This window comes from Mastigoproctus giganteus, chromosome 1 (genome assembly GCF_048544385.1).
Source record: "Mastigoproctus giganteus isolate SK-2022 chromosome 1, ASM4854438v1, whole genome shotgun sequence".
Lineage (NCBI taxonomy): Eukaryota > Metazoa > Arthropoda > Arachnida > Uropygi > Thelyphonidae > Mastigoproctus > Mastigoproctus giganteus.
The window spans coordinates 14,304,621-14,327,273 of NC_143575.1; the positions used below are offsets into that span (position 1 = coordinate 14,304,621).

Here is a 22,653-nt window from a genome sequence, read left to right on the forward strand (position 1 = left end):
ATGAGGCCTCCAGACCTGTATACAGTACTCTAGGTGTGGCCTGACCATTGCCTTATACAAGGGAATAATCACCTCCTTATCCCTGCTAGAAAAATTCCTATATATCATCGACAATACACCATGAGCTACTCTTGCAACCTGTCTGCACTGCTCAGAAAACTTCATATCTGCCTGCACAACTACCCCCAGGTCCCTTTCATTCTCTACCACTGTCAGTGTAGTACCACATAGTTGATACGTTGCTCTGGGGTTGCTGTTTCCCATATGTAGTACTTTACATTTGTCAATGTTAAACTTCATTTGCCACCTCTCAGCCCATCTGCTCAACCTTTCCAGATCCTGTTGCAGTAGCATAGTGTCAGTAGTGTCCTTGACAACCCTGCCAACCTTCGTATCATCTGCAAACTTGGACATTAAGCTTGATATACCATCATCAATATCATTTATAAATACAGAAAACAATAATGGACTCAATACTGAACCCTGAGGGACTCCACTAATAACATTAGTCCACGATGAGCAGTGTCCATTGATTACCACTCTGTCTTCTCCCCCTCAACCACCCCTTTATCCATAGCAGCAATTTGCCTCCAATGCCACAATTTGTGCAGCAGTCTTCCATGTGCAACAGTATCAAAAGCCTTTCTAAGATCCAAGTATATAATATCAAAGTTATTCCCTGCATCCAGTTCTTTTGTGACTGCATCATAGTATCCAATCAAATTGGTCAGGCAAGACTTCCCCTTAACAAAACCATGCTGTGTCTGAGCTATAACTGAAGTCTTGTCTAGATAATCCTGCAGTGCTTCTTTAACCAGTGGCTCCATTAATTTTCCGGGAACAGAAGTAAAACTAACAGGTCTATAATTACTTGTGTTGCCTTTTGATCCTCCTTTGTGAATCGGGGTCACATTTGCACATCTCCAGTCCATGGGTACTTCCCCTGAGTCCAAGGAAGCTCTCATAATTATGGCTAAGGGTTTGCTTACTTCCTTTGCTGCCTCCTTTAATATAACTGGATAGATCCCATCCATCCCAGGTGCCTTTCTTGTATTTATCTTCAACAATTTCTCCTCCACTTTACTCTCAGTTATTACAAGATTCTCTAGCTTACTGCCAGAGTTGAATACACCTCTGGCATTCCCCTCACTGAATAACTCCTCATGTGTGAATGTCGATGCAAAATATTCATTTAGTTTGTTAGCTACCTGAGCAGGATCATCAACAGTTGACCCATCGATATCAAGTGGACCAATCTGATTCATCCCCTTCCTTCTAGAGTTTACATAAGTAAAGAACTCTTTGCTGTTTTTCTTTGCATCCCTTGCCAAAGATTTCTCGTAATCTGCCTTCGCCTGCCTAACCTCCTTTGTAACTTGGTTACAGATCAACTTGTATCTATCATAAGCTTCTGTGTCACGTGTTAATTTGTATGTATCCCATGCATTTTTCTTCTCTGCCATATGTTTTTGTAGCACTTGAGTAAATTGGACACCAACATTTCATAGTTTACTTCTTTCCTATTACCCAAAAATACATGTCCTACTGCCTTAAGTGACCAGCAAGCTGCCAATTCAACCTCCTTTAACTGGGTTTCAAACACAGTCTTTCAGGAGTTTCCTAATTTGGGGTCCTACGAAAATTCCTGCCTTAAGTTTGGCATATGTTAAATTAGAAAACACATTTCTCAAGTATGCAGATCTGTCACCGTCATCATCTAATCTCTTCATGAAATTTTTCATTAATCCAAGTTTGATGTGCAGGGGTGGAAGAAGAACCTTGTTTGATTGCACTAAAGGAATATATTTTACATTACATTGTCCTGGTACAAACTCTTCCTGCTTGTCCCAATGTTCTTCTGTCGCACGGCTGTCCCATAAACACACACAAAAAAAAAAACATTTTGTGAAATCCCCCTGCAAACCAATAACCTTAAGAGAGTCATGGTGTTTTATAACATGTAGAACCTTAGATTCTTTCATGCCTTTTAAGTCCAACTGAATGAAACATGGGAACTGATGGAAATTTGTTGCCATTATGAACCAAAACTGCTTTTATAAACTTAATTTTGAGGCATCTATGAATAAACGCCATTCATCATTAGACTTTAATTTCTGCACACTGTAATTTTTAAGAAATACGTATGAAGGGAGTTATTCCAGAAAACGGAAGAGGAAGAAATGAGGAATGAAAAAAGTTTGTCGTTGGACAGTAAAGGGATGCTGACTGGCTGCAGGACATCTTCAGACTAATTTGGAAGAGAGAGCAGGAATTATAGAAGACAACTCAGAAGAACAATGCCTATGGAATAATCTATAGAAAAGTTATGCAGCAGAAACAGAACATTTATGAGACAGAGTGGAGAGACCTTGATAGAGATGGGTCTTTAATTAACTTAAGTACCCTCTTTTCAGTGGAGTATAGAAGCCTGAGTGAGGTTTGGGGAGGGAGGGAGGGAATTCCCCATCTGCAGGAACTATACTCCATGGTAGAATAGATATGAGATTTGTACAGGGCGAGTAGCTGTTCAGAAGAAAAATTACAACAAGATCAAAAGAGAAAACCCAGATTTTAGACACAGAAGAGTCAACATTTATGACATACTTATGCCAAGACAATTTAAAGTCTGGATAATCCCTATTAAAGATATGTAATCATGTCAGAAATCTGTGTATCATTAACCACTGTTAATGATACTCATTATCATAATTATGATATTATCATAAGCACAGGAGCAGAAGAAACCTTTTCCAAGGTATAAGACAGGAATTAGTTTTAGGATTGAAATTAACTAAGTTATCTTTGCCCTGCAGGAGAATTACCTGGAGATTAGCATTTAAGGAATTGGTAGTAGATATTCGAGAAGTTGAAGCTGTTTGTGCAGGGCAAGGTATCTCAAACTGGAAGGTGGAATACAATGTGATATTATCGACAAAACAATGGATAGAATTTCTGGGCAATGGAAAAAGATCACTAATATATTAAGGGGAAAAGAGTGGGAGAAAGAACTGAACCTTGAGGAACACCAGCATTAGCGGAGAAGTTAGAAGATAGAGTATCTACCATCACGGGTAGTAAGTGGTCAGAGAGAGAGAGAGAAAACGGGATACATAATTACAAAAAAAAAAAAAAAAAAAAAGTTGGCAATCCATAAAGCATATTTAGATTTATGGCAAACACAATCAAAAGTTTTTGAAATATCAAGAGAAACTGCTTGAGTTTGACCAAACTTTACCACTGAATTTGCCTATAGATAGATAACATAAGCCAGTGTACCACCAGTGGAATTATACTAATGGAATCCATATTGGCGATCATTGATCAGGGGGAAGGTTTCTAGACAGATTAAGAGTTGGTGGTTACTGGATTTCTTTGTTACTTTAGAAAGAGTAGAAATGAATGGAACGATAACTGGGTGGGAGGATGATTTTTTAACTTTTTTATAAACTGGTTGGATGTGAGCAAATTTCCAAGCAAAAGGGAAAACACTGATGGAATAAGGAAGTGTATAAAGGAGACAGAACAGTACCAAGATGAGGAGCACAGGCTTTGAGAACAAGAGAAGAAATCCAACAGGACCTGTCATTTTCTTGGCATCAACATGTTCAAAATTCTTCTGACTCCTTTTGACAGAGAAACACAAGTCACTGAATGGAGTGTACTGAGAATGGAAGGTGGTTTACAAAGATCATCAATCACAAGTCAGAGGAAAAGTAGGATGCCAGGTCAGCTTTATCTTTAGTTGAGCTGGCAATGGAATTGTTCAGTTTTGAGAGAGGTGGGAGTAGAGACAGACAAAAGTTGTGGCCAATAACTTTGGCAAGAGACCAGAATGCTCGACTACTGTTTGGACTAGAAGCAAGTTCTTTAGGAGGTTTAGATCTTTTAGCAGATGTTTGTTCTATTAGTTTGACTATTCACGACTAGTAAGAAAAGGTGGGAGGACAGGTTGTATGAAATTTTTGTATATGGCATACACATGGCAAGAATATACCCAGTTCCTTGAAGTAACATGGCCCAGTTCATTTATGCAACCTTGACAATGACTCCCTGCATATACACTACTTGGCCTCCTTCCCACTATCTGGCAGAGTAGAGGCAGCGATATTATACATTAGCTGATTTGGATACTTCCTACAGAGTTACCAATAGGTTTGGTCCAGTGGACCATCTATCAACCCTCCTGCGGATCAATAATTGGATCTTAATTCTCTGTCCCATTCCTTCAGAAAGTCAACAAAAATTTAAGATATCATCCATGCATTTGTGTTGCTCTTGTTATTCAACTGGTAGGTTTTTTGGTCCCTCTGAAGACCTTGATTTTTACTTTTCCCAATTATGAAAAGCTTTTTTTTTTTATTGTGCCTGTCATATTGCATGTGAGAAGTACAGTCATTCTTTCTTTCAGCTTTTTTTCGAAATGTTTAATTCATTTCTGAATAATGAAATATACTCAGGCATTGTTCTAAAATAAATACCAGTTTCATCAGTGTTGAAAATACAGTGAGGACTAAATTCTTCCAATAAATTAGGCAAGAATTTTCTACCCATTTTTGTGCTTAACCTGTATCCAAAGTGTTTGTACACAATGTTGTGTCTCTTTCCACCTACTTAGCCACCCATCCGTAGGCTTAAAATCATTTACATAGAGTTCATTTACAAATCCCTTCCCATCTTCACATACGATATTTCTAATGAAAGGAGCAGTTCTTAATCTTGTATTTGTGAACCATCTCAGAAGCGCTTCTTCCATACATTCATTCTTGCATTCATTCTTTACGCATCTTTTTTTTCCCCTCCTTTTCCCTGTTCAGATTGTCATTCTCAGTCAATTCTTGATTCAAGCAATTTTCTATTCTTTAAAAGTCTACACAAAAGAGGCTGTGAATTTTAATGCAACTTATCTCTGACTACACTAAGTAAGACAAGTCACAACCCGAGGGGCTCACATCTGGTGAATATGGGCTTGGCACACCCAGGGTCCTGAGCTGGATATCATCATTCTTCTTCCTTGGTAATTCCCGTCTACTTCAGACTCTTGTTTTCTCTCTCGGGGGGTAATTCAATTTTTTTGTAGCTGGTGCAGCAAAAGCCTCAGGCTTCCTTGTGCCATATGGCTAATAATAATAATAATAAGCACTTAGAATTTTGTTCTTTCCTCTCAAACTTAAATCCCTATGTTTCTGTAACATTTCTATTCTAAGAAAAAATAAATCATGGTTCAATTCTCAACAGATGTTAATTGCAAACTAAACTCATGTCTATTTACAGAAAGCAGACAGTGAATACAGTACTGCACATATGCACTATGAGAGCATGTGATCACTTGTGAGAAAAGTTCAAATGTTTGGACAGTGTAATTAAACACCAATATCTTGTCTTACATAGTTGTAAAACTTTACAATAGTGGGTTAGAAGATTGCTCCTTTCCCCAACCATACAGCTCAATAGCAAAAGCATCATTTTCTTCATTGTTCATGTGCTTTTGTTCACAGGCACTCTCCCGCTTTTACTGAAGGCTACAGACATCTGGCACGGAGTAGAAGTCAAAAGATACCACTTTCATGAGAAAAATAAATGGAAATATGATCATATAAAGTGGCAGAATTTACATACATAAATGGTTTGTGTTTTCATTTTTGATTATAATAAGCAGCTGATAACAATAACCAGCATTCACTGTAATTATTATGAGAAATATTCAGAAATGCTCCTGTGGTATAAATTCAAAAATGTTGTGATTAGCCCAATCCCAATGCAACCACTTAATTACAAAATTGCCACTATCACTAACTCACCAATTTGGTTTTAGAACAATACAGTACCTTTTGTTAGTATGCATTTCATCCCATTTAAAAAAAAAAATTGAAAATGAAAAGCTCCACTGGCATTTTCACAACAAGCATTTATATCCAAGAATATGAAAATCAGTATAATTTTTTGGCTCTTTTGAGACTTAGGTTGCAGATGCCTAACTTCCGAACTTGAGTGCCTCTATAAAAATAACCCTTTGCACCCATAACTAACCTTGCTGCTGTTCTTTGCATCCTTTCAAATAGGCTCACACTGTTTCTGAATTTGAAAAAATATAGTTTCCAAATGCGAATACAATATTGAAAACATGACAAAACTATTGTTTTACAAAACTCAATCTCTCTCTCTCTCTCTCTCTCTCTCTCTCTCTCTCTCTCACACACACACACACACACACAGTTGAAGTTTGTTGGTTATAAGAAATAATGTACATTTTTCAGGACATTTAAATAACTTATCTAGTTCTTAATGAAAATGCATAACCTGTTGGCTGTTCATAATCCTGCCTGTCTTCAAACTGTGACATACAATTCATTTCTTCATCAATGAATATCAAGTTTCTACCCATAGCATTTAATCTGTCAGAGAAATCGACATTTATGAATTCTCATTCTGTTATCTGTTCTAATTACTTACCTCATATGGTACATTTTTCTCCTATTATATAAAAAAACAATTTGCCTATGTGCATTAAAAGTACTCCCATTATTATAGCTAACAAGGTAACTAAAAGAAATCAAATAATAATAATATATATATAAAGAAAGGCAGAATTAAAAAATAAAGTACATACCCACTGGTAACCGGGACTGATGAAGTTGTTGCTGTTGGTCTTGATGGTGGAACAGATGTAGCCATGGACAGAAGAGGATTAGAATATTGACTGGGTGATGTTGAAGTTGTTGCAATATTTGTGGAAGGTGGCATCGTAGAACTTATCACAGCAGCATAAGATGAACTGGATGAAGCACATGATGATGATGAAGAAGGTGATGTAGAAGATGGAGATGGAAGAGAAATTAAAGGAGCTGAAGTAACTGGGGCAGGAGTGAGTGATATAGATGCAGATAATAGTGGACTAAGTGGTGAAGACAGTAAACGTGGAATTGGAGAAGGCAGCTGTGCTGGAACTGATTGCTGTAATGTATGTGATGTAGACGTTGGGTAATCACTGTCATCATCACTGCTGCTTTCTATTGTGAGATCAATAACTTCAACTTTTGGTGTCTTCCTCTCAGAATGGGATGATGCTGAAATTTAGGAATTACAATGAGTAAATTTCATAACTCTATGAGCTTTTAAAGGATTAAAATATGTTACATCAATTAAACACAAAGAAAGCAGTAAGTTTTTAAAAATAACAATTTTGGGTCTTTATAGGTGTGTGTCTATAAAAATATCAAAAGTAAAGTTAGATCTATATACTTAATGATTAGCTGAAACTGAAGAAAAATTGTGCCCTTCACCTAAAAGAAATGTAAATTTTATTTCTTTTAGAAATATAATTTATGGAGAACATGAAACAAAGGGGGGGGGGGAAATTCAACTTGATTAAAAAATATATACATACTTAGCAGCGGAACTTACACTCAGAGTGGTGTTTGATTTAAGAATTTGAATACTAATACTACTGCTCAAATAAGTTTGTTTGTTGCAGAATTTTAGGTGCATCAGCAACTTCAGCCATACTATGCTGTACATAAAAGTAGGGGAATTCCATGTTGTCAATCAAACCAGTATCTACTGTAAAATATAAAATGCTGCCACTATAGAGCATATCAGGACTATATGGTCTCCTTATACACGGCTGAGAACAAGGCAGTGATTTCTCAAACAAACATGGGATATCAGTATGCTACTGAATTCAAGTTCTTCAAGTAGGCCAACCAAAAGCATCACCTCACTCCTCAGAAGAGAACCAGGCTTGAATCATTCACTCAAGTCATGACCAGTTTCCCCATTTGCTGGGAAAAATTAGTCATGAGACCATTCAAAAAGCTGGCAAAACAATGCTTTCAAAATATCAGCAGTGTTTAATGGTGCAAACATTTAAAAGTGGTGAATTTATGGTGAAGAACCAACAAAGAAGCAGCTGATTGACCCTGCTATTAACAAATACAAATGTTGCAAGATTATCACTACAATAATTTGTATTTGTCAGATGGATTTCGCATCATAAGTAAAAATATAAAAATCAGTAGAAATCTGTCGAAGATTCATGATACAGAACAAAAACCCAATTTTTTTTAAACATCATTTGTTTTTTACGATGAATTATGGATATAGCACTGTGATTCAGAAACTAAGCGGCAACCAGCATAGAAAAAAAAAAAAAAAAAAAAAGGGAAAAAAAAGTAAACTGCAGCCATTATCAACCCACTGCAGTATGGAAGCCTCCTCAATGATTCATGTTGAGAGAATGGACCATAATCTGTCATGCTGGTCCAGTGTTGGTTGGCAGGTCGATGGTATTTACCAGTCAGGGGCTTGAGCACCAGTCTCAAAAATGAGCATATGCTACTGCACTCCCGCTCCTGACCACTTGGCTACAGAGGCCAACCAGTATATGAAAATGAAAATATAAAGATACCCTGCTTCAAAAAAAAAAAAAAAAAAAAAAAAAAAAAATCCATACTACTTAACTACTAAAAAATTGATGTTGATTTTATTTATTTATTTTTTTGACATTAATGGAATATCAGAACACTCAGTCACAAAAAATGTAACTGTAAATGGTTCTTATTACTAACACACACACACACACACACACACACACACACACACACACACACACACACACACAAGGTGCAATTGGTGTAGTGGTATTTGCAAAATCAAAAAAAAAAAAAAAAAAAAAGTAATAAAACTAGCAAAGTAGTAAAAATAAAGTAAATAAAAAAGCAAAAACATATTACAAGGCAACATACCCATAACAGGCAGGTAATGATTAAAAAAAAAAAGAAACAGTAACGTAAAATCATTAATATTAATACCATATGAGTCCACTGCAGTCTGTATACATCATGGCATAGTCTAACAGTGTCTGAAAGTCAGCAGGAGGAATACAACACCATTCATCCACAAGAAATCGGATCAATTCCTGCTTATTTGTTGGATGTGAAAATCCTGCATGAGACATACAAGATTTTCTGTCAGGTTTAGACCTAATGATGGCAATGCCCATGGTATGTGAAAAAAAGTTCAGTCTTGTACTTCTCAAACCACTGGGTGACCACATGTTCTCTAGACTGGAGCATTGTCATTCTGAAAGACAGCTCTCTTCGTGAGAGAAATGTTTGGCCATTGGATGAAAATGATCACTCTGACTGTTAAATGGGATTGACATCAACCTTACCTTCTAATGTAATGAGTACACCCAAACTATGCCACGAGAAAACCCCACACCATTGCAGAACTGCTAGAACTCTTAACAGCAGGAAATGAGCAATCAGTTGTAAACTTCCTTCAGTTAGTACCACATGCATGCACTTTTGCAAACTAAGTATAAGAGGATTTGTTGGACCATACCATATTTCTCCTGCTCCTCCACTACGTGTGTACTTAGTACCACTGGAAACAACAATGTGTATTATCAGGTGTGATGAGTGGATTGCGAAGTGCAACTTAAAGGTGATATATAGCTCTATGGAGTTCTTGACGTAACATTTTTGAAGAAACTGGCCTCTCACGTCCTGTGTTGAAATCTGTACACAACTGTTCAGCTGCTGATTGCTGGATTTGCTTTACACATTGCACTAATATCCTGATTCTGGAGTGTGCAATTTCATCTCCTGTTGTCTTTTGCAGATGTCTTCCCTTCAGATTCCCACACAGACATGACCTCAGAAACTGTTCCTCGTGACACATTAGTGAGTTATTATTATTATTAATAATAATAACTCACTAATGTGTCCAACTGTCTTAGTGACCGAAGTTCCTCCCAAACACATCCCGACAATCATGCCCCTTCTAAAATTCACTAAGTTCTTTTCTTTACAACATGGTACCAATAATTACGTGCAGTTAGGCCAGGTTTGCCTTTGCAGACAGGATGATGAGTATGGTGGGATGTTGTTTGCATGTTTCATGACTTCATCAGTGGCATGTAGACACTGCTGTTTAGCATAAACCTAACACTTTCCACACACCTTGGTGTTTCCTTTTTTTTTTTTTCTCTCTCCATTACTTGTACCTACCTGTACAAGCCTAGGCCAGAGATGTTTACATCATCCAGAAAAACAAACATCAAGTTAACTATAACATAACACAGTCAAAGTTAATTATACATACATCTGGTACAATGAATAATGAACTGCATTCATGGTACTTTTTCACTAAATCAAAATACTGATAAAAAACAGAAAAAATAACTAGTTAGTAACTATAAGGTAAGAGTTTGAGTTATTATTCCTTTCTTGTAATTTTTGTCTGCCAAAATACTGTACCACATTAAAGTGATTAATAACTCTCATGGAGGGATAGGAAAATTTACTATCTAGTTATGAAATTCTGTTAGAAATTGGGATAAGGGAAGGTGTCTGATAAGTTTGTCTAAGCAGCAGATGTCATCCATTCTTAAACCAAATAGAAGGTGTCTATTTGGAACCAATAAACAATTTGATAAAAGCACACAGTGACTTTATCTGTATAAGTTAGGTGACTACAATCAAATTAAGATTGTGGTACATAGTTGTCTGTGAGAGTGTAAAGGGGAAACTGTCTTACACTGCCTTACCTAACCATCTGATACTCAACAGATACACTTTTAAGATTTGATTTTCAGATCTGATCTGCAGATCAAATTCAACACTGTACATGGAGATAAACAGATGTGACGTAATATATTCCAGGACAGTTGGATCAGAAATATGCAATGATTTTGTCTTAAAAAAAAAAAAAAAGAGTTTTTCCACTGACTACATTTTTAACTATTTCATGTGAAATGAAAACAGAAGTTTAGAGCCAACGAATATTCCTAAATCCTTAAGAAAACCAACCAACTAGATGAGTTTAGTATTACTCAAGGCAATCTATTACATTTGGAATAGATCTCCTTTCTAATTATGACCATATCAGTAGATTTGCCAGAATTAATTTCAAGTCCAAATCAACTGAAATAGTTTATGATTACAGAAACGTATTTATTAATAAGAAAATTGTATGAACAGATTGTATGGCAAAAACTGTTAAGATTTTCATGTCAGCATAGCAGATTAAAAATGTTTAAAAGAATTAGATGCTTAGAAGGAGAAATGATCATGTGTTCCCTTGAGGAATTCCAGAACAAATTGTCTGATGTAAACTTGGTCTTTAGCTTGAAGAGTGAGAGTCCAAGCTAGCAGTGACAATCAAACAGGCAAGATGTCTCCCGAAATACAAAAAGTGTTCAAAGCAATCTATGACAACTGAAGGATGAATTGAATCAAAAGCAGCTGAAACATCTAGGGACAGTGGGTCAAATTGGCTGTTTCAGTTGATATCATCAGAGGCTAAAAATAGTTTCTAGTAGACTGTATTAGTGGAAACTCATTTTCTCCCATGTTGAATATAACAAAAGTGTGACAACAAAATTCGTTGAGCGAGAGGAGGAAGAGGAGCTCTCTGACGTGTTTAGTAATGAAGACAATATGAAAACTGGGTGCCAATTTCCAACAATTTCTTTTAAGTTTGCTGAAAATGTTTCTGAAGGTTACAGTTTTGTTTCATCATTTGAATTCTCTCCAAAAAGTGACTACGTCCAGTAGTCACTTTTTGGAGAGAATTTTACCCAGAAGTTTGAAGCAAGAAGGGTACATAAAAGATAAATTACCCACGAAATGATAGTTAATGTCTACCAAAATCACAAATAGCCTCTGAAACCAGAAGAAAGTCACACATCTGGTCCTCAAACCACTGAGGCAAATTTTCAATTCAGTTCCAGACTGACATTGTACACAAAGCTGAGGTCAGTATATGATTCCCCAATGCATAAAGGAACATTTAGGTAAATTTCCCAACACATTAACCACAAGGCAGAGAGGAAATCTTCACAGTACCACCTTCAAGATAAAGCTGTCAAACAGGCAAATTAGGGGTGTATTAGATGCTCAGCACCTGGGCCCGATCTAGAGGCCCCCCAACTGAGGGAGCATAGAATTTGAAATTTTTTTTTTTTTTAAATTTAGTAGATAAAATAATACAATCTTGATAAGTATTTTGAAGCCTTAAAATAATAGTTGAAATGTTTTTATTTTTTAATAACAATTTAATTTATTAAAACTTTCACAGACCTTTTGTCAATTAATAAAATAATTTTGGAAATATTCGGTGTCACCTTTTTTTTTGTTATTAATTATTTTATTAACAATAGGACGCCAAACCTATCATTAAGAATGAGAACTCTGGACCTGGCCCAATCATTTTAAGTTTCAAATATTACGATTTAACAAAATAAAACAAATAACTGTTTAATGAACATTTTATTGTTTAACCTAAGGAATACACTATAGATACAATATGTTATTCAAAATTCCAATAAAGTTTAAATGTAAACAATGATAAGTTCAAATTCAATCACTAAATATGGAAAGGAGTGCTAATGATAACATGGCTACATTGTGTAGTTCACCAACAATGCAGCTGGATCTACATTAATCCGGGCAGGAATAAAAATTAAATACAAAGTAAGTTTCCGACAGTGTTGCCTGAATATATGGTAAAAATGCTTACATTCTTATTAAAGTATAGCATGAACCATGCAAGCATAAAAATTTGATATGAAGTAAGATTCTTTCATTCCTACTTGAAAACAATAAAAATGAATCTTACATTCTTATGAAAGAATAGCATGAAAGGCAAATTGTAAATACAAATTAAACTTATACAAGATATATCATCATGAGGACTGGATTCTTTGTGATCCGAGATCCGGCGATAGTGTTAATAGCAATTTATTTACAAGAAATTCAACCGAAGATTTTCAATGGCTATTATGCAAAATAGTGTGTATATTAAAATAACAAACAATTTGGAAAACACATCAGTTCAGTATACTGGTTTCTATTGTACCAGCTCCTCATCTATCCGCGCAGCCAGCCTCATCCAATACGAAAGAGCTTGCACACAAACCCAGTTACTGGTTGGTGTAGAGTCCCTGTGAACGTGTATAAAGTAGTGAGGTTATATTTGTGTTTTGTGATTTGCAAACAGAGTAATAATTATTTTTACTAAGGGTATATGTATAATATTAATTTTAAATAATTTCATTAACAAATAATTTAAATTTTATTTAATAGAGACTAGGGGGCTGCACTCATTTCTTTTGATAAAATAAAATACTTACAGAAGCATTCAACAATGTGTGTCTCTTCCACAGCTATGAATACATAAATATGTCATGATATCTATATAATATTGGTGTAGATACAACATAGAAAACTCTTAAAGAAAAACTACGATCGTAGTGTGAAAGGCATCATTTCATCTGCATCTCATATTGTGCTCATCCTTCACTTGAGTTACCAAGTATTACACTACCCTGAATAAGTAACGCTTCACTAATAGAGAAAGACTATTTTCACTTATTCTCGGTGGAGGCCACCACCCAGACGGACGGTTTCAAAGCTAGTTGACTTTTCATCGGTGGGTGCCTTTCACACTACGATTGTAGTTTTCCTTTAAGAGTTGTCTATGGTATATCTATACCGATATTATAAAGATATAGAATCTTAAATATTATGCCTTGTTGTATTTAGTTTATTTAAATAAATACATTACATATAGAAATCAAGAATGGTACCGAGTGGTCATGTTAGATAAACATAGCATGTGACCACGCTAAAAGAGAAGCTTGTTTTACAATAGAATATCATTAGAAGGAAAATTATTTTAATGTATAGAAAGATTGTTTGAGACTGGTTTGTGGAAGAGGAAGACTTCCAGGTATTTCCCTGGCCTCCAAATTCCCCAAACATCAATCCCATTGAACATCTGTAGTTTGTGTTGGAACAACAACTCCGATCTGCAGCGACTCAACCACAGACCTTACAGGATTAAGGATCTCCTGGTTACATGTTGATACCAGATACCACAAGACACACTTGGAAATCTTGTAGTGTCCTTGCCTCGCCTGGTTCGAGCTGTTTTGGCTGCACGTGGAGGACCAACATCATATTAGGTAGGTGGTCATAATGTTTTGGCTCATTGGTGTATATGTTGCCTGTGGCGCCTCCGTAGCCAGGTGGGCAGGAGCAGTAGTGCATAGCACATGCTTCTTGATTAGACCGGGGTTCGAGCCCATACCCACCAAATACGGAGGATGCGGCAGGTCAGGGAATGACCACCGCATATTCCCAGTCCGGATAAAGGGTGAGGGTTGGCGTCAGGAAGGGCATCCGGCCGTAAAAATTGCATGCCAAACAATAAAAACGCTGACCCCATATAATAATAATGGGAAAAGGCGAGGATAAAAAAAATAAAATAACAAAAGATTAGTGAGAAAATGTCTACAAAATGAGTGTATCTTTCTGGAACAAAAAAAAAAAAAAAAAAGAGGAATACAGAAAAACAAAAATACCAGGGTAGTAAGTCATGTTGGTTATTTATATTACACGTTCTTAGCGTTTTTTCACCAACCTTTCACGAAATAAAATAAAATAAAATAAAACACAACAAATTCCCGATAACTATATTTACAATAACCTGTATTTACAAAATTAATATATACGTATTACAATATTAAAAGTATTAAAACACAAGATTAAAATGCATTAAAATATACTAAGTTAAAAGCGATAAAATTCCGTAGCTTTCAAAGGCTCCAGCCTTCTTCTTCAGCAGTATTCTCTATTATTCAGTACACCTTTAAATATCAGCAGGGTAATGGTAGACATCACATGTTTTCATTCTCACGTGTTCCGCTCTCTTGCATTGTGGAACCGGAAGTGGCTCGAACGGAAGTCGTACGGAACCGTTCATCCTTTTTTAGGATAATAGTCTCTAAAAGGGGGTGAATCCGTACACCCCTATCCCTATTAATGTTAGTTGTAGAACTGATCCGCAAACTCTCAAGCCACTTACGGTCCCAAAACCTAAGCGCCCGATCGGTGATAGTGGCATCGTCTGGGGAGATCTGGTGTTGCTTCTCCCAAAAATGCTCGGCCACGGCGGACTTGCCATACTCCGCATTCCTTATTGCTTTTTTGTGTTCCCCCAGACGATCTTTGAGACGACGTTTTGTCTCGCCTACATAAATCGCTATTTACTTGTATTCCTATTGACCATGGAGTGTGGTGTGCAAACATAGTCTTACAGAGGGATACTACCCTAAATACTAGGACACAACTTAATCCAGAAGATATCAGGAAGGGTATAGAATTGTGCCTCTCAAGTAACACTATGGTTTTTGATAACATTATATATAAGCAGGTTAATGGTACAGCTATGGGCTCCCCCATTAGCGCAATTATAGCAAATTTAGCCATGGAGGAGCTCGAGACCAGAATATTTAATGCTAGTGTTCTCCCTATGCGCCCTTGGAAAAGGTATGTGGATGAGATGATACGTTTACATTTATTCGGATATTTATATTTACAGGTTATTGTAAATATAGTTATCGGGAATTTGTTGTGTTTTATTTTATTTTATTTTATTTCATGAAAGGTTGGTGAAAAAACGCTAAGAACGTGTAATATGAATATACCCAACCTCAGAGGCCTATTTGAGGAGATGTTGGTTATTTTCCGCGAATGAAGACGGCAATGACCATCCACATCATCAATACTCGTTGACAAAGAGCAAAAGACTGAAATATTTTAAGATGTGGCAAAAGAAAATAAAGAAGAACAGCATTGAAGGACATCAACAGGTATAAAATAATTTTGTAATAGTGACTTGATAAAACTTTCAGAAGACAAAGAAGTAATTAGTTGTGATGATCCAGACAGATGGCCAAAAATAATTAATGAAGATTTGAGAGTTAAGTTTGTAAATCTAGGTCCTGAACAGGTAACTGATGGAATTTTTACATAACTCAGTTGATAACAGAAAACTTTCAGCTAGTTATTATAAAGTAACTTTAAAAAACGAAGTAATTAATTGCAGTTGGTTAATGTATTCATTATGCACTGACTCTGTGTATTGCTTTTATTGTTTATTATTTCACAAATCAAATACACCAAATAAATTTGTAAATGGTTACTATCATTGTAGGAAACAGTGTTTTGCTTACCATGAAGTAGGAAAAATACACAAACTGCTTTTGTCAAAGACAAGAATTATACTTAAGATTAAATGCAGGTCAAACGATAGATAATCGACATAAAAATTATTAAATGAAGGGAAAAAATCTGAAAATGTTATATGAAAGAACTGTTTCAATAATATTTTTATGTAGTAGAAATTTTCCACTAAGAGGGTATAAGAAAGACTGCAGTTCAAATGGAAATTTTTTGGGCTTGATAAAATTATTATCAAAATAAGATGTGCTTCTGTCAGAATATTTAAATCCATTAAAAATAAAAACACAAGAATTAATCATAACCTGTCGAGCAGATCTCAAAATAAATTTTTAAATGAACTCAGTGACAAAGTTTTAAATCAAATTTTAAAGGAGCAAAAAAAAAGCTATATACAATAGCATTAAAATGGATTGTACACGAAATAGGGGGATCGAAGGGTGACACGAGTAATTACAGACCAGTTAGTTTAACTTCTGTTCCGGGTAAAATAATGGAGTCACTGGTTAGGATCACCTAGACAAGACTGCAGCAATAATTCAGACACAGCATGGGTTTGTTAAGGGAAAGTCTTGTCTGACAAATTTGATGGATATTATGATGTGGTTACAAAGCAACTGGATGCAAAAAATAATTTTGATATCATATATTTGGATTTCAGGAAAGCTTTTGACACTGTTGCGCATGGAAGACTATTGTACAAATTGGAGCAGAATGGTATTAAGGGTAAGTTGCTACAATGAATAAAAGGATGGTTGAGTGGGAGAAGACAGAGGGTGGTAATTAATGGGTGCTGCTCTTCGTGGACTAATGTTATTAGTGGAGTCCCACAGGGTTCGGTGTTGAGTTCTCTGTTGTTTTGTATAATTATCAATGATACTGATGAAGGTATATCAGGCTTAGTGCCGAAGTTTGCAGATGATACAAAGGTTGGCAGGGTTGTTAATGACAGTAATGGCAGTGTGCTACTGCAACAGGATCTAGATAATTTGGGCAGATGGGCTAAAAAGTGGCAACTGAAATTTAACCTTGACAAATACAAAGTACTGCATATGGGTAGAAGAAACCCCACAGAAACGTACCAACTGTGTGGTACTACACTTAATGTGGTAGAAAATGAAAAAGACCTGGGAGTAATTGTGCAGTCAAATATGAAGTTTTCTGAGCAATGCAGACAGGCTGCCAGGGCAGGTCATGGGGATTTGTCAATGATATATAGGAATTTTGCTAGCAGGGAAAAGGAGGTGATTGTCCCTCTGTATAAGGCAATGGTCAGGCCACGCCTTCAGTACTGCATACAGGTCTGGAGGGCTCATTTTAGGAAGGATGTAGATTTGCTTGAGCATGTACAGAGAAGGGCAACAAGATTGATGAGGGGAATGAAGGGATCCTCTTACCAAGAGAGGCTTAAGTTCTGCAAATTGCAGTGGCTAGATGGAGACCAGGCACCTGCGCGGTGATCTGATTGAGGTGTATAACGCCTTGAATGGGTTGAGCACGTTGAATTCTGATGGGATACTTCCACTTGTTCAGATTACGAACCTAAGGGGGACAAATTCAAATTAAGAAAAGACATGTAGAATAGATGTGTGGAAATTTGCCTTTAGTCAGCGGGTGGTTAATTGCTGGAACAAACTTCCATGTGTCGTTTTGGAAGTTGATTGGTTAAATAAATCTAAGGAGGAACTGGACAGGCATTTGGAGGGAATGGTGTGATATATTTTTTTTTTTTTTTGGCTGATGCTGCATAAGTTTATACACTTGCTTTCTTGCATCACATGCCACTACTACTACTTCACATAAGGAGCAAAACCTCAGTTATATTACATTATGAGGGTATTGATAAGAATGAAAATGAATTCAAAAAACATTTCATTGGATTTTTTGAAGCAACTGATCACACTGGAGAAGGCTTAAGAAATTTGTTATTAAAAATATTAAGAAAATTTCATATTGACAAAATCTGCAGAGGTGAGTGTTATGTTAATGGCACAAATATGAAAGTCCAATAGAAAGGGGTTCCGGCCAGAATTTCAAGCATTGTGACGAGCACTGTGTATATTTCATGTAATGCACATTCATTAAATCTTATCGTTTGTGATGTGGCTTCAAAACAATTTAGAATGTAAAATATTTTTTGGAATAATACAATGATTGTACACAATGTTTGCCTCCTCAACTATTCATTGGAATATTTTGTGTAAGCATTTAAACATTAATTTAAAACCTCTTGGTGATACAAGATGGGAAGCAAGAATTGAATCAGCGAAAGCAGTAAGATTTCAATTAAGAGAATTATTGGATGTCTTAGAACTTGAAGGCTTTGTAGATATTCTTAATGATCCAAGTAAATGCAGTCAGTTCTTTTGTGTTGCTACAGATGCTTCAAACATGGGCAACAGAAAGCTTTTCCCATATGCATTAGATATTTTGATCCTACTAAAGGTATAGTATCAACACCTAAAAATAAATTGTTAGGTGTTGTTGAAAGGGCTGATGAAACAGCTATTTCTTTATCTGAAATGTTGTTAGAAAAGCTTGAGGCTTTCACCTTAACCCACAATATATTTCTGCATACAGTGCTGATAATGCAAATGTAAATTTTGGAAAATATCACTGTTTTTCAGTTGTTAAGGGCAAGTAATACTGATATTGTTAAAGCTAATTGTGCTAACCATATATTGCATAATTCCATGAAATATGCTTGTGGCAGTTTTGAAGTAGATATAAGAAACTTTGTACTGAAACTTAATTTTTTTTCCTTCTTTCAGCTAAAAGAAGGAAAAACTTTGAATCATTTTTTTGACTTTGTGGAGCTGGACTGGTCTGAATTGGTATGCCATGTACCAACGAGATGGTTGACCTTAACACCAGCTGTCAAAAGATTATTCAAAACTGGCCTGCCATTAACAGCTATTTCCGAAGTATTGATGATTGCCCCAAATGTTTCTCCAAATTATTTCAAAGTGAGGATATAGACTCAGATATAAAATTGCAAGTGGTTTAACTTTTTTGTCAATGTCGGAGAATTGCTAGATGTTACTACTAAAATTCTTGAGAAAAGTGACTTGAGTATTATGGATTCATACAAATCAATGACAATGATCAGAAATAAAATAAATCAAAGAATCCAGGATCAATACTTCGGAAATTCCGCAAAGCAATTTTTGAAAAAGTTACCTCAATGCAAACAGAAAAAGACTGTTGATGAATGTTGTGATTTTTATTCAAATCTATTGTAATACCTAGAAAAAAAACTGACTTCAGTGAGAAAAATAAGTGTTCTAAGTTAATAAACATTTCTCTGGAAACAGAAGAAATTAAGTATCAAGATTTTGAAATGGCAATTGATATTTTTCTCAACTCCAAGAATGTGTAAATCTGAATGAGTTGTATGAATAGTTTTGTGAGAATAGTAACGTTTTGTGAGAATAATAAATGTGAAGTTGATGGAAATTGTTAAGTGTACAGGAAGTGATGTGTACAAGTGGCTTGATTTTTTTTCCGAAGTTCCTAAAGAAAATATACCCAATATCAGTAGAATATTTGTTAAGTATTAATGAAATTGAAGTGGACAGATTTCAGAAACAGAAAATTAAGACTGAAAATTAATCGAGGCAGAGTTGCAGATTACAATGAATTTCTCTTTTACACGTAAAGAGTTCCTTCAGTATGTAAAACAGGATAAACAATTGTTAAAAAGGGCAAAATGTCAAAATAAGTACAATTAAAATATCAAACTATTTGAATTTTCTTTGAATATTTTTTTAAAACTAAATTTTATCAACAAAAATCTTTTTTTTAGGAAAACCTGACAACCCTACATAAAACATTTGTGTAAATTCCCTTTTTTTGTCAAGTTGATAACATTTAATATGTCTATTGTAGGTGATTGTTTTGACTATTTATCGAAATATAATAATATTAAAATAATATAAAATATATTTGTGAAAATTCCCTCTGTGGGGTACGTTGATAACATTTAATATGTCTATTATAGGCGATTGCTTTCACTATTTATCAAAACATAGCAATATTATAATAATTATATCTTAATAATATTAAAATAATTTGTAATAATTAATACCTAATAAATATATGCTCCATTTAATATTTTTTGTCTCAACATAAATAAACAAGGCCCCTAAGTACCTTTGCATGGCCCAGCTGTCAAAGGTCAGAGAGTAAACTGTAGTCATAAATTGCATTATTCTTCAGACTCCAAAATGCGGCTTCATTACTATTACCTAAGAACCCTTGGTGAGATAATTATTCAGAGGCGGTGTCAAAAAATCCTCCCAGTTATTGGTGCATAATGGCCTTTAGCTGCCATTGCAAGCTGTTCAGGAAGAATTTTCCTTACCTTTGCCCTCCATTTGCCTTGTGAGCATGTCAGATATCAGTAGGGGTGTTACATGAACTGCCAGAGGATGCTTGAGAACTCTGAACAAGCTTTAATCAGTCACAACTATGCAACGTAGGAAGATTTTTTACTGCCCCTACCGTTAAGTCCAGTATTATATATTTTTTAAGTTTATTTGACTGCATTTATTTGCTTATCTATAAAACTGACTTTTTGATTAACTTATATCTTTCTAAACACTTACTATACTTTTTTTTCCATAAGCACTGAATATATGTAGCTGCATCACAGAAAGCTTTAAAAACATACTTTGCCAACATAAAAGAAGTAGATAAACAGTAAACTCACCAATTCCTAAATGTTTAAAGGTCTCTCTCTCTCTCAAAAATTCCTGATATGCACTGTCAAGCATATCACCCACTTGACTGCAAAACTGACAAAACAGTTGGTGGTGAAAATGAGAAACAGTTTACACACACGTGTTGGCAAATGCTTTATTCATTCTCAACAATATGAAACAAGCACATACACTGAGTATTAGCTATGTGTATATAAACAAACGTACCATATATGATAGTGTGTAGAATTAACAAATTTCTAAATACAATGATTTAAACATTTATGTGAGTGTAATGCTATTTTTATTTATAGAAAGCATTATTTAACAAGAAACAGTTCAGCACAAATAAAATAAATATAATATAACAATCGTAACTCAGTTCATATAGTCTATGTATATTTTGTTGGATAGGAATTTGTGTTGGTATAATTAGGGAGTGAGCAACACTCAAAACATAGGCCTTATATACTCCAATCAATTTCCCACTAAGGTTTTCATTTGCTAATCTCTGAAAACCAAATCTTCTAATCCATTCCCATAGAGATGATACAAACTCTTCACCAATCTAGCACCTTCTCTGCTATTTTTCACTCTAGTGGCTCTATATTTTTCTTTAAATGCAGCCTACAGACATGAATACAGCATTCCAAGTGTGTGGTCACACCATCAACTTGTAGAGAAGGATAATCACCTCCATCACCACACTTAAATAGAAAGGGTGCAAGAATGTTTGCTGATGCTATCGAGGCAGTGTTAGGTGGGTCGGAAAACTGCTAGATTGGGGGGGATACAAGGACTAATAGATTAACAGTAGCCACTGGCAGAGGAGAAAGTGATTCTTGCACTGCTTCTATTGGAATGAGCAGCAGCCTGGAAAATAAGATGCAGGATATTTCAGAGACTGCTGGGAATCATGGGGGTAGAAGTGAACACATGGGTTGTGTTAGGGTGGCTAAGAGGAAGAGCAGGTGCATGTATACTTGCGAGTACACCAATGCTAGGAGTTTAGTAAATAAATTTGATGAATTTGAGGTATTGCTCAAAACATCAAAGGCAGATATTGTTGGGATATCAGAGACGTGATGTCACACAGATATAAGGAATGCAGAACTGGAATTTGGGGAGTACAACACCTTCTCTGCTATTTTTCTTCTCTGCTACAGAAAGGATAGACTGGATAGGAAGGGAGGAGGGGTTATGCTATTAGTTAAGAAATACATAAAATCCAAGGAAGTGAAGCCAGTCGACATCCCTGGACAGCGCAGTGTCGAGTCAGTTTGGTGTGACATAAGCTTTGGGAGATCAAAATTGAGAGTAGGAGTGTACTATAGGCCTAATGACTCTGATGAGTATAATAAGAAACTGTACAGAGAAATAGAGTGGGCCAGTAAATTAGAGAGTCTCATAATGGGGGATTTTAATTTCCCAGATATTGACTGGAATTTGGGGGCTGGTCACTCACACGCTAGCAAGGCTTTTGTGGATTTATTGGATGATTGTTTTCTACATCGGCAACTAGAGTTGGGGAGGCAACTAGAGGGAGGCAACTAGAGGGAGTAATACTCTTGATTTGATTATCAGTAGTGATTCTTCATGCATTAAGAATCTGCAGATAAATGAACCACTAGGTGGCAGTGATCACAGTGTTCTGAAGTGAGAGTTACTCAAAGAGGTAACTACCATTAGGGGTAAAGGGAAGGGGTATTGCTTTCGTAAAGGCAACTACGATGGACTGAGACAGTATTTAAATTCTATACAGTGGGATCAACTGATGATGTTACCAACAGCAAATCAAAATGGGAAGCATTCAAAGAACTTATCTTGGAAGCTACTTGGCTTTACATACCAACTAAGAAATATTGTTCAAGGTTTAGGCCTAAATGGATGTCAGATGAACTAATGAGGCATATGGCAGAGAAGAA

The 22,653-nt window shown here is 35.7% G+C and overlaps 1 protein-coding gene across 4 annotated transcripts in view; it reads right to left on the minus strand.

Moving 5' to 3' along the window:
* The window catches only part of LOC150090568 (E3 SUMO-protein ligase PIAS2-like), a 391,669-nt gene that overhangs the window by 131,965 nt on the left and 237,051 nt on the right, over window positions 1-22,653 (minus strand). For all 4 annotated transcript variants that reach the window (XM_090378789.1, XM_090378788.1, XM_090378787.1 and 1 more), the window contains one exon: window positions 6,608-7,064. In XM_090378789.1, coding sequence (XP_090234915.1) covers window positions 6,608-7,064 — 457 coding nt within the window. The remainder of the gene's footprint in view (window positions 1-6,607; window positions 7,065-22,653) is intronic.